General features: G+C 47.1%; 1 protein-coding gene across 1 annotated transcript in view; it reads left to right on the top strand.

Moving 5' to 3' along the window:
- PAPPA2 (pappalysin 2) overlaps positions 1-15,391 on the top strand; it is a 201,459-nt gene that overhangs the window by 117,839 nt on the left and 68,229 nt on the right. Inside the window, exons 12-13 of the mRNA XM_054587725.1 lie at positions 1,579-1,711; positions 2,187-2,403. Of these exons, the coding sequence (XP_054443700.1) occupies positions 1,579-1,711; positions 2,187-2,403 (350 nt within the window). The remainder of the gene's footprint in view (positions 1-1,578; positions 1,712-2,186; positions 2,404-15,391) is intronic.

Genomic DNA, 15,391 nt, shown 5'->3' with positions numbered 1-15,391 from the left:
GCAGTGCAAATGAGCACTATAAACACACGACTGAGACTCAGGAAAATGCAGTCTGCGGACGAGGAAGAATTCCTGTTAAAATGAAAAACATGTTTTACTCTCCTGCCCCCGTTTTTAGAGGAAGTCACTGCCATTTGATGTGGTACCTTGCTTTTGCCCTGAGGACACTTGTCTTGGGGCTTCATCACCCTCAGGACCTGATGAAAAGCTGTAGAAGTGTACACAGTTTCAAGTAATGTGACTCTCACGGAACACCAGGGAAGGCGAGAATTTCTTCTCAGCAGAAATTAAGAGTAATGTTGAATATGCAGTACAGTATACAGATGATGTATTGTAGAATGGTACCCCTGAAATCTATATAATCTTATTAACCACTGTCATCCCAATAAACTCAATTAGAGAGGAGAAAAAGAGAGTCAAATACACTTACGATTTCCTAGTATGTCCCCTCCTTTTTTGCTATACATAGTGGTTACCAGGGTTAAAGGGGCTACTTCTATGGTGACAGAAGGGGATTTGACTTTGGGTAGCGGGTGACAATGCCGTATACAGATCATATAACATAGAAATGTATACCTGAAACCTGTATGTCCCTATGAACCAATGTCACCCCAATAAATTTAATTTAAAAAGGATACTTAATTGCCACTTTATAGACTAAAAGTATTTTGTGATCAGTAAACAAATATCTTCAATATGTACATAATCTGAAGGGTAAATAAATAGAGTCCTATATGGAAATAAAAAATTCGCTATGCGAATCTGAAGGAAAAAGGAGTAATGCTGAGCTCTTGGGAAACAAAACCAGGATGACCGCCTCAGATGACTTCAGTGTGGAAAACAAGCTCTCCAGGCCACCCCCCAATCCCCAAGATGTTTTCTCTTATAGGAAAGGATTTCCAGGGACAAGACTTCCATACTATGAAAGACTCATTTATTGTTAATCAGCCTAGGCATCTAGGAATACTGCTTACAAACGACCAAACTGTTTGTTTGTGCCTCAGTGTTGGCTTAGTTTCTAGCCATGGGCAGGACATTTGTGCCTGGGGCACCAGGAGACCCACGTGAGAACACTCGGCTTGGCGGCTCCTAACCTCAGAAACAGCAGGCTCCGCCATAACCTCTCCCCTACGTCCTCGTTCATGTGCAGTGTGAGAGGCTCCGATGACAGTGTTCGGGGGAGGGAGGTGGGGGCGAGGAAGATGAGCTGGCTGTGCCAATCCACAGCTGAGGGCAGCCTGGTGCCCACCTGCCCACCAGTCTCACTTTGGAGATCGGGAGGTGTTGGCTGGTGATGTGGTGTGTCATTGTCACTAGCAATGATCTCTTTGAGCCTTTCAAGACATTTAAAGAAAGACCAGCTCAAACAAAAAAGAAACAGTTGAGGTAAAAAGTCTCAGGAGAAGATGGGAAGCCCAGTAGCTGAAAGCTATCTTCCTTCCATCTAATTTTATTGAACTTTCAGTGCGACCTTGGGTACCTGTCTGTGCTTGCTCCATGGGGAGAAGGGAGCTCTTATTTAACGTCTCGGTAGCCCAGGGGAGACAATGGCTCACACGTACCTGTGCTTATGCCTAGGTGTGTTTCGATAGGCCAGGGGTGGCCACGGCGATTTTTATTTTCCTGACTTCTGATGGCCTGGTGTCTGGCAAACAGCCGCCGACAGTGACCCTTCACCTGACTGACGTCAGTGGAAACAACCACTCTCTCGGTGAGTCTGACAGTTATCCCCACAGGGGCGCCGGAGAACAATCCAGTAGACCAGGAGTCAACTCCATGTCTGTCTCTGATCTTTGTTTGGGTCTTGCTTATGTCACACAGCTACTGAGGGGATAAAATGTATGCTAGTTGTGGAAAAATGGTGCTACACCAGCAATTCTCGACCTTTTTTCATCTCAAGGCACACATAAACTAATTACTAAAATTCTGTAGCACACCAAAAAACTGTATATATGTTTTGCTGATCTGACAACAAATAGGTATAATTTTGATTCATTCGCACCAGACAGCTATTGTTAGGCTGGCTGTTGTCATTTTTTTTGGACAATTTGAATGAAAAGAGGTTGGTGCCCCTGATTAAATTGTCAGGTCTTGCATGTTTTAAAAGTTCTTGGAGCACACCAGTTGAGAATCGCTTTGGTATATGAAGGGTTTAAAATGTGATTCACATCCTTATCTCTCTTCAGGAACCTACGAACTGTCATGCCAGCGCAACCCACTGGCTATCAATGTGAGCCACCACCCGCAAGTCCTCTTGCACCGCACCGCCTCCGCGCTGCTGAACTTCTCCTCCTCATTGGTGGGCATCTCAGCGGTGGCTCTGAGGACATCCACCCACATACGTCCTTCAGTCCCCAATAACTGCGCCTCAGAGCAGGAGGAGCAAAACCACCTGGGACAGAGGTACAAAGTTCCTTTCTTTCTTTCTTCCTTTCTTTTTCTTGTGGCTGTGATAGACTGCTAGCGTTTCCACACAGAGCATTGTGTATGCAGTGGGTACTTAATCACTAACTAAAACAGGGGTCTAAGAATTACTAAAAAGACAGAAGTAGTAAGCAAAGAACCATTGGTAGAAGGCACATTTGGGTTTTATATTTTGTTTTTCATTCCTTAGCTGAACATAATATTTTATGTAAATATTTAACATCTTTACAAGGTCTTAAAACTTTTCTTGCGCGTAAAACCACTGCCTTTAAATTAACCTTGTTGTATAAACTGCCAAAAATGTGCTACCAAAAACCCAGTGTTCCACAAGGAATCTATGTTCTCCCACTTGTTCCCACCTAGACAGTGTATATAATAAGTTTAACAATTAGTTTCTAAGGTGTGTTGTATAATTGATGAGAGTTACATACAGAAAGCAAGAATACAGTAGCTCAGTGTGTCTTCCTGTGGGCCTCTGTGATGGTGGTCACCTAGATAAGGTTCCCGGGACTTCTGCCGCCACTGGTGGGGGGACTGCAGTCCGTAGTGTTGGTGGACCCGAGGTTGGCGCTGACGGGATCGGGAGGTGGTGGGCAAGCCAAACCCAGGACTCTGTGCCGTAGCTGGGCCAGACTCATTCTGTGAATGGTCATCAGTTGCATGGGGCACAGGTCACTGGGGTTGGTCCATCAAGGAGTGAGGTGTCAGGCGACTGGGATTCTAGTCACAAAAGCCAAGTTTCCAGGCAGTGCTCCCTCACTAAGAAGAAACTCTGATACTACCATACCCAATGTAGGTATTCCAGAAACCCAGCTTTGATTAGGGAATGGAAGGAGATAGTACTAGGATAGTATTTTAGTTATCTTTTGTTGCACAGAAAAGTACACCAAAATTTAGTGTCTTATCACAGTTCCTGTGAGCAAGGAATCTGGGTGCAGACCAGCTGTGTACCTCTGGCTTCGAGTCTCTCAGGAGGTTTCCACCCAGCTGTTGGCCAAGGCTGCGGTAACCCCAAGGCGTGATTAGAGCCGGGGAATTCACTTCCAGGCTCCCTCGGGTGGCTGTTGGCAGGCCTCCGAAGGTCGGCATCCAAACTCACTCACATAGGTGCTGACAGTGGACGTGCTCACATGGGCGTGGCTCAGTTCCCTGCCACGTGGACTTCTCCATAAGCCACCGGAGTGTTCTTATGACATGGAAGCTAATGATCCAAGAGACAAAGAAGGCCAGAGCATTTGAGGACATGAGAGACGTCCCAAAAGGGAAGCCACAGTCTTTTTATAACATAATGTTGGAAATGACAACCGATCACTCTGGTACAGTCTATTCCTTAGAAACGTGTCAATAAGTCCAGCCCATACTCAAGGGGAGAGGCTTGCATCAGGGCCTGGATCATTAGGGCCCATCTTAAAGCCCACCTGCCCCATGCAGCAACAGCAAGTCACATTCACTCAGTGCCATCTCTCTGCCAGGCACTGCTGTAAGCGCTCAAAGGGAGAAGCAGTAAGGGGTAGGGTTAGGATGAAGCACACTGGAATGCTCGCTGGTTCATCTGCAACTCTTGGGTCTTCTTAGCTAGCAAACATCTTCCAATATTAACACCAGGATGTAGACTATTAAAATAACATTGTTTACTAGGATTATTGCCTCTCTCTCTCATGTGTTTTCAAATTGTTTTCTCCACTGGCTCCACCTCTGGCCTCAAGCCACACAGAATTTCTTTTGGGTCCCTGGAACATGTGTTCTTGATGAGCTTCATGTCTTTGCACAAAGTGTTCCTACTTTCCTGAACGTCTTCCAGTCCCTCTTCGCTTCAGCTCATACTCCACCATCAGGATTCACCTTCTTTGGAGTTTTGGCAATCTCCTTCCTGGTTGCCACAGGGTCTTATATCCTACCCACACTCTACAAAAGCAGCTAGCACACTGGGTGGTAACTCATTATTTACTTGCTGTTCATTCCGACTAAACTCTGAGCTCCCTGAAGCAGGAATTCTGCTCAGTATCTTTCAGTGCCCAGCAGAGAGCTGGGCGCATAGTAGGTATCAGAAACTGTGTGTTGATTGACTTTAGCTCTCGATGCTCCATGGAACAGAACTGAATAAAAAACTAGAAAAATAGAAGTCACAGCCTCTATAGACCCGAGGGACAAGAATTCTCACCCATCGCAGCTGTGATGTTTTGACAAAGAAGTTGATTAGCTGCGATCACTGCTGCTAGTTCTTCACCTATTTTTGCTTGGCATTGGGGGTAAACAAGTTTCATATGCATGCATGCAAACCAGTAGAAATAAGATACAATTCTCCAGTTTACACAGAGTGTATCTGGAATGCATAAGCAATTCCAAACCACATGTGACTGACAGGAACCATGCAAATTGGCTTTTCCTTCTCCGCCAGCAAATCAGAGCAATATAGTAAATTTTGATACACAGGGAACCTAATAGATCCCATATATTTGCTTTTTGAACAGATTTAAAATCTGAATCTGTCCATACTCTTCAAAGGATAGAAGGAGCCTTTTTGCATCTTTGTATCAATCCCAGTTGTAGATGTAGATAGACCATAATATGAAACCCTCAAATTCTGGGCACAGTGAGAGGGATTCCTGGCTACCTCCTCCTTACCCCTTATGACCTGAATTCCATTAATACTGAAATGGGCAAGGGAGAGTGGACAGATGCCTGGCGGCAGCAGATGTGTTATCCATTTTGTATTTAACCAGTGACGGCCAGTGGCCTGTCTTTCCTGCAGTGTTGCATCTTTAACCAGCCTGGCTGGCCCACGGAGCCTCAGCTGAGAGCCAGTGAGTCTAAATGAGGCTCTTCAGTGACGTTCACAATCCTTGGCTCGGGCCCATTGGCTTTGATCTCTCTCTTCACCTCGTTTCCCATTCTGCTATGAGGGCTACCCTGGTTTATGGCCCCTTGGGCTTAGTGTCCTGATCATGAACCCCTTAGTCTTGAGAACCAAGCTGGGTGTTCCAGGCTTTGGCCACGAGGGCTTGGTAAGAGCTTAGTGCAGTCTTGCTTTCCAGCTCTGGCCACGTCAGGGGAAGGCCCCGCACAACGTGCCACAGCATCCCATGAGCTAGAGCATCAGGTAGGCCCCAACCCATCCAGGGCTGTGTTGATGACTTTGGAAAGTGGAAACCATTATTTTTTTATTCATGCCGTGAGGTTTGGAGTGTGGCGTGTTCGAGATATAACCCAGGAACTAATAGGTTCATTTATCTGTGAGTGGATTTGCTTGCAGATCATCAGAACTCTTTTTACCTACTTTGGAAATTCACAAGGTCAAGTCAAGAACTCACTAATAGGAGAGAATCGCTGATGGGTGTGTGGTTTCTCCTGCAGCAGAATTGTGTTCCTCCAGTCACATGAACCCAGTGGGAACATTGATTGCAACTCCCTGACCCTCCCTAATGGTGCATCCATCAGATCCGCAGTGTTGACTCTGAAGAACATTGTCGTCTTTCCCAGGGCACGGGCTCCTCACAGCGGTTGACACTGGTGACAACTCATCCCTTCATCATTTGCACTTCCCCTCTATTGATTTTTCTCTCTACCTGCTCTAGAAAAGGTTGAGAATGCAACATTACCTTCCAAACAATTGTGCTTCTTTCACTTTTCCTTTGTATTACAAACAGTTCTGGCTTTTTAAATTTTGGTGTTAAATAATTAGGTGAGTAACTGCCTGTGGCCGTTTTATCTTTATTACGTTATAACTCATGCCAACCCTTATGCTCCTCTAAGGGCTTTTGTCTTTGTATTCTGCTTTGTTTGGGATTAAAACTTCCTCCTCTGCTTTCCTTTTGTTCGTTTCTTTGATAAGTAATTGCCCTTTTAAAAGATGTTACCTTTTCTCTATCTCAATTGCCAGTGAACCCAGGGCACATTGCTTCATTGTCCTGTGTATAAAGATAGTAGGATTTCTCTGTATAAAACTGCGCCATGCTTTTATTCTGAAAATTTATCTCCTGGTTTCCAACATCTGGTATAAAGGATACCCTGCAGCATTTTTACCTTCGGGACAATCATCTATCAGGACCCAATGGCATTTGCTAGTTCTCCCCTGTCCCCACTCCCCCTTCACCCATGAAATTCGTTGTCCTCCCTGACCTGAAGTCGCGAAATAGCAAAGAAAGGGTTGCACTGGCGAGGACTGATGCACAGGGAACAGGCCTGTGACCCTCGAACAGCAGTGCCCGCCTTCTGGTCCCTACAGGGGCCGGGGAGCAAAGAGAGAACACCCTGTTTCCCCTCTCCATTGAGCATGGCTTCGTTCCGTGCTGGGAAGTCATACACTGGGCTTTTTCCCCAGGGAAAAAAAAAATGATTGAATGATTCGGCTTCCAATGGTGTTTCTCAATTCAGCCCTTGTGCATTTTGAAATCAGGAGGAATCCTCGCAGATCCCAGGTGTCTGTCTTGGTTTCTGGTGTTGGTAAGAGTTTTCTTCTTGTTCTGCGTTGCTGGTATTTCAGTGGGAAGCAGGGAGAAATGACCTCATTGTGTGTGTGTGTGTGTGTGAGGCTAACTGAGAATGGGATGCAGAGCGTTTGTGGCACGTTCCAACACCGCCCGGGAGCATCCCTCCGGCCGCCGCCGCACCACCCTCCCCTCGCAAGGCGCACCAGCCGACCCTCAGTGTGCGCTTCTCAACCCCGTGCCCACTCGGGTTGCCCTACTCTGTACCACTAGCGCGGGCCTTATTCTTTGCCAGCTGGCACAGCGTTAAGCTTTGTCCGTGGAGGGTTCCGGAGAGACGCAGCGGGAGGAAGGGGCTTCTCCTCATGGGCTTGGGCGCTCTCTTCTCCTTCACTGCTGTGACAAGCTTGGCGGCCAAGGCCAGAAGCCCTTCGACGTTCCCTGTGGCTGTTTACCACGATCACCAGAGATGATGGCTTGTGACCCCACTGCACGCCGGGGACTGCGAGCATCCGTTTCCCACTGACGAGAGCCTCAGTGCTGTGCTCGGGCCCAAAGGCAGGGCCGCCTGGTCTCCGAATTCTGTCTTTGTGAATGTCTCCTAGTACTACTCCGGTCCCATCAGGACAAGTAATTAGAATGGGGAAAGTTTAATCTAAAGAACCATTAACTAGTAACAGAGGATGAACTACTAAGGGGTAAGGAGAACCCTAATACACAGAACGGTGGCAGAGGGAGCAACCATTACTTGTAGGAATGAGGGGAGAGTGTCACAAGAAGGAACAAACGTGAAAGAGGCGCCCAGCTGGGGCTTCAACGCAGAGAGTGGGCCGTGGTGCCCCGGGTGGCAGGAACCCTCGCTGAGGTCTCACAGGCTGGTGCTGCTGCCCGTGCCACCCCCCAGTGGGGTGCTGACGAGAGCTCATCAGGAAGCTGCCAGCTGGACAGCTGCCATTGGGGTGCAGCTGAACTTGCTGGGAAGTCATACACTGGGGCCCCTTTGAGACCTGTGGGGAAGCCAGCGAGGGTGCTGGTGGCACTTGCTAGGACTCGCAGGGTGTCACTGGGACTCGTTAGGGGTGAGCACCGCAGGACAAAGCTCCCTTGGACGTGAGTGTGGCAGGAGCAAGGAGAGGAAACCGGGTGGGGGTCGAGACACCTTCCTTCTGCGTTGTCCCTCCAGTTTTGTGGCTGGCAGAGCGTGACCTCCCGTCAGCTGGGGAAGGAGCAGCATTGACAGGGCCCACCTCTGGGCCACACTGGCTGGGTCCGGGACAAGTGAGAGGCGGGAAGCCGGGAACCGACAGGATCGGGCTCGTCGGCCAAGAGGAAGCCCCCTCTCTCTCCATCTTTTATCTTCCAGATGAGATTTTTTCCAAGTCTCAAGCTGTAATAATAAGACCACTTTTTAATATAACTTCTAAGTAGACTGACCTCACTGGAAACACACATTATCTTTTTTTAATGTTTTGAACTTATTTGAAGTCCAAGGCAAACATAAAGTATAAATATCTCATTAGCTTATTCAGTATAAATACACATTCTGATTGAGATGGAAAACAAGTAATAGGTACTCATAAATATAAAATTGTAGTGGGCTCTGAGGTTTATCTTACACTATAGCTTGTCAAAGCCAAGTATTCTAATTGAAAATTGAGTGGGATATTAACCTTTTAAAATGAATATCCCTGTGGAAACTGGGGTTCTTCCTTCTGTCTCTTGTTCCTACTCTCGCTTTCTCACTCCCTTTATGTAGTCATGTTTTAATCCTTTTTATCTTTGTGAATTATTGACAGTTGATTCATGTAACAGTTAAGTCTAATACAGTGCACGCATGTGTGTGTATAGGAGACTATGCATCATTCAGAAATGCTTAGTAAGTGCCTACAGTGTGCTAGGAATCCTTTTTCAGTCAAGGAAACAGGCTCAGAGTATACAAATTCACCTTATTTGAGATTAGCACAAATACGACTAGAATCCAAGTAGTTTGTTTTTAGTAAAGAAAGGTTTCATTATATGAATGGAAAACTGTTCCAGCAACATACTCATGTCTGCCGCTGTCCAAGAAACCCTGCCACCCTCCCTCACGCCGTGTTTGCATTGGGGCAACAAGAGTTTAACTGACCCTGGTGTAAATAAAGAGCACCTATAGTGTAGATGTGTTTATGTAAATGGCATATTTATTCTGAGGAAACCCTGAAACCCAGAAATGCAGATGTGGGCTCCAAGTAACGCAGGTGCGCTAGTGATCTTTGACGAAGGAGGTGGGAGAGGGTGGAATTGAAAACATACTTGGGACTTTGGGGCAAGTTCAGGAAATGAATTTCTAGATTAGAGCAATTTTATGGGCAGAATCCAGGGGAGTTGGGTCATTAGAAAAAGAAAAACTTTGACCTGGTTCCAGTGGGGTCCCAGCCCAGCCAGAAAAGAATCTCACTCCTAAGAGGATAGAAAACCTGAGAAAAAAAATATATTTTACTCTCTTGGAAATTAGAAGTGCAAGTAAGCCAAAGGGGGACCTACAATTTTGAAAGCCTGGTTTATGTACATAATAGTTTTCTATTGCCGTGTAACAATATTAGCACCTACTCTTCGGTCTAAACCAGCACACATTTATACTCCCTGTTTTGGAGATCAAGTGTTTAGACCAGGCTTAACTGGGTTCTGTGTAAGGTTACAATGAGGTATCAGCCAGGACTGGGTTCTCATCTGAAGGCTCACGTGGGGAAGGTCACATGGTTGCTGGCATTTGGTCCCCAAAGGTTGAGGGCCTGCGTTTCCTGCTGGATGTGGCACAGAGGCTGCCCACAGTTCCTTGTCACGTAGGCCTCCTCACAGGCCAGCTCCCACATGGTTGCTTGTTTCTCCAAAGCCAGCAAGAGAGAGAGTCTCTCAGCAAGACTGCTGTTCCACCTTAGGTGACACAGCCAGAAGTGGCATTGTCACTGTTGCCACATTCAGGTCATTAGAAGCAAGCCACTGGCCCTGCCCACACTCAAGTGGAGGCAGTGACACTGGGGTGTGGCTTCTGGGAGGTGGGGACCCCACCCAGTGCAGTCTGCAAGCTCGGGCTTGCGGCACACATGCGCAGGCCTTGGAGCTACAAACATCTAACTTTGTGTGCCCTCTATCCTGAAAGAGGCAGATACTATGGTTACATAGTATTAATTTACCATGCAGCTTGGGCCTCAAGGGACATGCGAGGAATTGGCATGCAGGACGAAAGCATGAGGGAAGAGCAGTAATTCCAAGAGCAAGGTCTTCTCATAGACACTCCCCAGTTCTTCGTAGGTTAGGTTTTCTGAGCAGCCTTTCTGTGTGAGAATGTCCTCTCAGCTCTCTGCCATCTAGATAGACCATGTCCATCTTATGGATGGTCCATATTTTATTCCCAAGTTCATTTTCCCCCTATTCCTAAGCCCAAGCTGTCTTCACAGCCGCGTGCTCTGTGGCTCAAATGGAATTACTATAGTATTCAGTAATGTAAAGCTAATGAGTACTATCAGTTTGTTTCCCAGAAGATCATAAAATTATATAAAACCTAAAAATGAAAAAATTGTGGTTATTTTTCAAATAATCTGCATTCTGATTACTTTCATAATGTTGAATAATTGAGACTTAATTGTTTCAGCAATTTTGGTTGAGTATGTAAGTGTGTATGCGCGCTTTGCTTTGTGCAAAGCAGCCTTTCAGAAACGGTCAATGTGCGCTGAGTCCTATAACTAAATTTTAAAATGGTTTAACTTTTTAAATGATAGTGCCATTATAATGGTATTATTTTTAAGTAAAAAAAAAACATTTTTTAATGAGCAGTATCCCCAGATTTTTCTCCTTTCTTTCATTTTTTCCTGAATAAACCTGCATTTTCCTGTTTACTTAAGGCGAACGAAACATGAACACAGAAAGTCTGGGTCCCCCACGCAGACCTGGCGTCCCCCAGGCCACCCATCATCAGCCAGGACACGGGGAATCTCCAGCAACTGTCCTCCTGCCCCCTATTTTACGGGCAGATCATCCTGGGAAAAGGAAGCTGGGCTAGAAACCTAGGGAACAACTGAGTTGGAGTCAGGAAAAAATAATGAACACACACAGTGTGTTCTTGTATGATTCAACGTGCGCGGCAACAACTTTTAAACAGAATCACCTTGTATGTGAAAAACCTTTACTATTAGGCCATTATTGTGGACATCACAATAAGTAATATCAGAGTTCAGCTTCTGCCTCTTGTGTATGTAACATAAAACAGCATGTAGACATTATTAGCATAACTGCCATGGTGTTTTGGGTTTTTGGTTTTTGATTTTTTTTTTTTGTTGTTGTTGTTTTTTTGCTCATGTAAAGAAGAGGATCATGTGATTTTAAAAAATGAAAAATCAAAGAACAGTGTAGATCTGGTTTGGTTTGGAGTCTATGTACATGCTCACCAGTTTAGGCACCATTGCCTTCTATGAACAGCCTCTGTTCTCCAAGTTCTGATTCCTGAAGCAGGGATAGCGAAGGAAGGAAGGAAGGAAGGAAGAAAGAATCCAGGGGGAAAACCCAACGTTAGCTATCACCAACATCTCAGAATTTTCTGTTTGTAATATATGAATGAGGGCAGCACGCAGGGTCAATGCCGTCTCAGGCTGGCTTACCCCGTAAGCCTTGCCTCTTCAGGGCCCTCTTTCAATGGAACCCTGTGCTGTGACACAAAAGATGTCATTAGCCCTTCTAGACAAGGTGGATCTGCTGACCGAAAAGACAAAGCCTATGCCACCCAGTCGAGTACAGAGGGTTTCTGGGTTACCTTCCGTTGTTCCTGGAGACTTCACTGTAGACATGGGATTTTGGTTGGGCGTGGGAGGATATAGCAGAAAGGAAAGCCCCTTTCCCATAGAACTTCCCTTCATGGCTTCAGCAATCCCAGAGAATGTTTCGGGGGGCGGGCGGTGGCTGGGTTTGCCATTTGGGAGATGGTAGGACTTGGGTCTGAAAGGGTTGATCCTTGGTCACACTGCAGGGCGCGGGTAGGCCGGGGCTGGGCTGTAAGGCCCCTGAGCCCAGGGGCTGCAGCCAGAGCGCAGCCCAGTGCCCGGTGCTCCGTCCCTGCTGTAATCGGTGGGTGAGCCTGGCCTTAGTCAAGGTCATTCCGTCTCTATGTCCCTCATTCTGTTTCACGCTTCATCATTCCCTGGAACCCTCCTTGCTGCCGCCTTACCAACTCCTGTTGTGCTTCGCTTACCTGGCGCTGAGGTTTGAAATGCCAGCACTTTCCCTCCCTGTGCTGCCAGGCCTTTCCTTCCCGACCTGTCCTAATGGGAACGGTCAGGGATTGCCCACCTTTTGGTGGCCTCACAGAGACAAAGATTCTTTCCTTCCTTCTGTCAGGGGCTACATGTTAAAAACTGTGTTTATTCCCTGGTTCCTCATCTTTTATTTTTAGGAGAGGATTTCCTTTTAATGCTTGGGGATGATGGGAATTATTCTCTCTTGCTGCTGGGAAAGGCACTATAGAAATGAAATATGTATTGCATTTCTACTCATTTGATTATCTCCTTCCCCAAAGCAGTTTAGCAAATTAACGTTGAATCTGTTTTTTGTTTCTTAAGCAAGGAAAGAATTATAGCTGCTCAGTTGTTCCCTAGGTTTCTTGCCCAACTTCCTTTCCCCAGGATGAGTTGTCCGTAAAATAGGGGGAAGGAGGGGCACTCACGGGGGTGGGGGGCTCTGAGTGGCCCGGCCGATGATGGATGGCCTGGGGGACGATGACAGGTCTGCTTGGGAGGCACAGTGAGCTGTGTGAGGCTTTTCAACTGTGTGCTCTCATGGGGTTACAGAGGAACAAAGAAAAGGTCATGAATATGATCTCACTTAGGCAATTACTGGAGGATGGCTAGACTATTCCAGAAATAGCCTTTATTAAAAGGTTACCTTGTCTGCAATGGCGCTTAGTGAAATACATTCTGAGAACTGGTCAAGTGACAGCTTTTGGTCAAAAGCTAGAAATAGGAGCACACAGCTTAGGAAGACGTGGGGGCTGGTGTTCATCTGTGATGAATTGGTTTGTTTCAAAACAATGACTTTGAAACAATGCCTCTTAATGCCTTATCACAGTATCTGAAAGGATTAAGGAACCCTTTTCTCCAAGTCTTAACAATCTGTAGAGGTCTCTTTAAAATCACAAGTAACTTTGCTAGAAGTAGAAATGTTCTAAGTCATTAGCAACTGTTTACACCACGAGCATTCTCTCATGCCCCTTGATGATTCAGAAGCAGACCAGGGCCCTGCTGGAAGGTAACTCAGTGCAGGCATCGGGGAGTTTGGGGGACATGAACAGCAGAAAAAGTGATGAAGGGGGGGATGAGTTTAAAATGTCACCTGATCACCAATTTTGCTCAGGTCCCAGCTGTCTTCATGATCTCTATTCATGGCAGCTGGTGGAGAGAGCACAAAAAACAAAAACAAACCCATATTTCTAGGGTTTTGTCATTTTGCCAGCCAGCCAAGTAGACAGGCACTGTTGACAGATTTGACCATAAGTTCTAGTTGGAATGACTCTCGGGCCACGTCTGGTTCTGTAGGCAGAGGAAGTGCGGTGACTTGGAGGGGGGCTGGCAAGCCTGGTGCCCGGACCCCTGCCACTTGATTCTGGCTGCATTCTAGTCTCACCACATGATTTTAGGACCATCCTTTCCCTTCCTGGACCTTCATTTCTCCATAAGCACACAAGCCATTGATGTTGCAAGGCTCGGAGTGCCAGGAGGAGCAAAAGAAGGGAGTAAGCTTCCAAATCTGATGTCAACCAAGGACTGACAAATTCTGGGATTACAGGATGATGGGAACAACGTGAAGCTTCTACTGGGGAGTCCAGAAACTTCATAGGGAGAGGAAGCCAAGGGGGAGGAGGGAGAGTCCCAGAGGGGCCCTGCATGTGTTTTAAGTTCTACTTTTAGAGTAAATTTGGAACTCACTTAAGGTGTTGGCTCGCAAATCCTCAACTTATACAGAGTTAAGTAGAGCCCCAGAGAAGCCACCTCCTCGCCTTCCTGCCCCGTGGGTGCTGCTCTGGCCGCAGTGCAGAGAGAAGCTCATGCCTACCCAGCCCTCCTCATGGGATTCTGCTGTTCCCTCACTCGACGCCATGGGTTCCACAGTTCCCTAGGCCTGGCCTGTGACTGTGGCTGGGGAAGTGTCATTCCTGAATTAATAGTTTCATTGGTACCCAGGGACGGATGATAGGTAGGGGGAGTTGGCAGTGATCACTCCTTATGAGGAAGTGCCCTGCGTGGAGAGGGTTACTGCCTTGGCAAGCTGTAGGAAAAAAGTGTGCGTGTGCGCGCGCGTGTAGTTGTTGCCGTTGTTTCTGGTGGGTGATTCTGCTCCCCCGGTGCTGGGAAGCACATTCCCTGCCGCTTAGCCAGCAGTTGTTTTGACTCTTGCTGTGGTAGTCCACATATTTTATAATCTACATTAAAATCATGGGTTCTGAAGCTTGGTGACCTGGGGCCTTTGAAAGGGAGTGCTTTTGGCTATGCGACGTAAATCTGTTTCTCTTTAGAAGTACAGGGGGCATTTGGAAGGGACTCCTGGTGTTACAGCCAGGCGTGGTAAAAACTGGGCCCAGACTTAGAAATGAGCAAAGCAAATTACCCGGTACTGGGGCCATCAGAGTCCAGTCCTGAACTTACAAATAGGTCACATTCTAGAAAGAGATGGCCATCTCCCCACAGGGACATTTGGAGGGGCCAACTTCGGAGCAGAGACTTCAGCAGAGAGGCAGGGGAGGCCTTCGCCTTCCCGGCTACAGGAGTGAAGGGGAGTGCGCCCCCGCTCCCCGGCACAGCGGCTCCTCATTTCTCAGCCAGGTGAGGGGAGACTGAGAGCTGCTGCCAGGACCCCTCTGCTGCTCTCAGACGAGAGTCTTCAGAGAAGAACTGGAATTCATTTTCCCTTTCCAGTTGGTAGGATCCTTCAGAGAAGCTCCCCAAAGGACCAGCAGAGTTCTGCCCAATGAGGTGGATGGTCCCCGCCCAGTAGAACAAAGATGGGGCCAGAGTGAGAGGGAGGCCGAGCGGGGAGCCAGAGGGAGGCCTGCGTTGGTTTGGAGAAACAGCAAAGCTCTCTAAGGATGGACGCGAGCATTATTATTTGGTTCTGCTGCTGGGGGTGGGAAGATTGATGAGGGTTCAGTCTCTTCCAGTCCACTCCACATTCCGTCCACCATCTGCTGCCGAATCCCAAGCATACATTCCTTCTTTGCCCGCACCCTCTTATTTCAGTAAGAATCAATAAAACACAGTGGGGGAATGGAGAGACATCTGATCCTCTTTTACTATTTAACCTTAAAAGAGCTGCTTCTGCTGAAACCACCAGCATTGCTGTTTGGTCAAAGGTGGCACTTCTTGGATCAGTGAGTTGCGATCTTGGTTTAACTAAACAACTGGAAAGGTTAGGACAGTAAGCAAAAAACGCACAGTGGGCAAGAAGGATCATGTGAAACTCTCTCTCGGTTTTCCACCACATCCTGCCCGTTCCTGGTTTTCTGTACTCCCACCCCAATA

The sequence above is a fragment of the Pteronotus mesoamericanus genome, unplaced genomic scaffold (assembly GCF_021234165.1).
Source record: "Pteronotus mesoamericanus isolate MK-2021 breed Mesoamerican mustached bat unplaced genomic scaffold, CSHL_Meso_final scaffold_1186, whole genome shotgun sequence".
Classification (NCBI taxonomy): Eukaryota; Metazoa; Chordata; class Mammalia; order Chiroptera; family Mormoopidae; genus Pteronotus; species Pteronotus mesoamericanus.
This window is presented reverse-complemented; position numbering and strand designations above follow the sequence as displayed.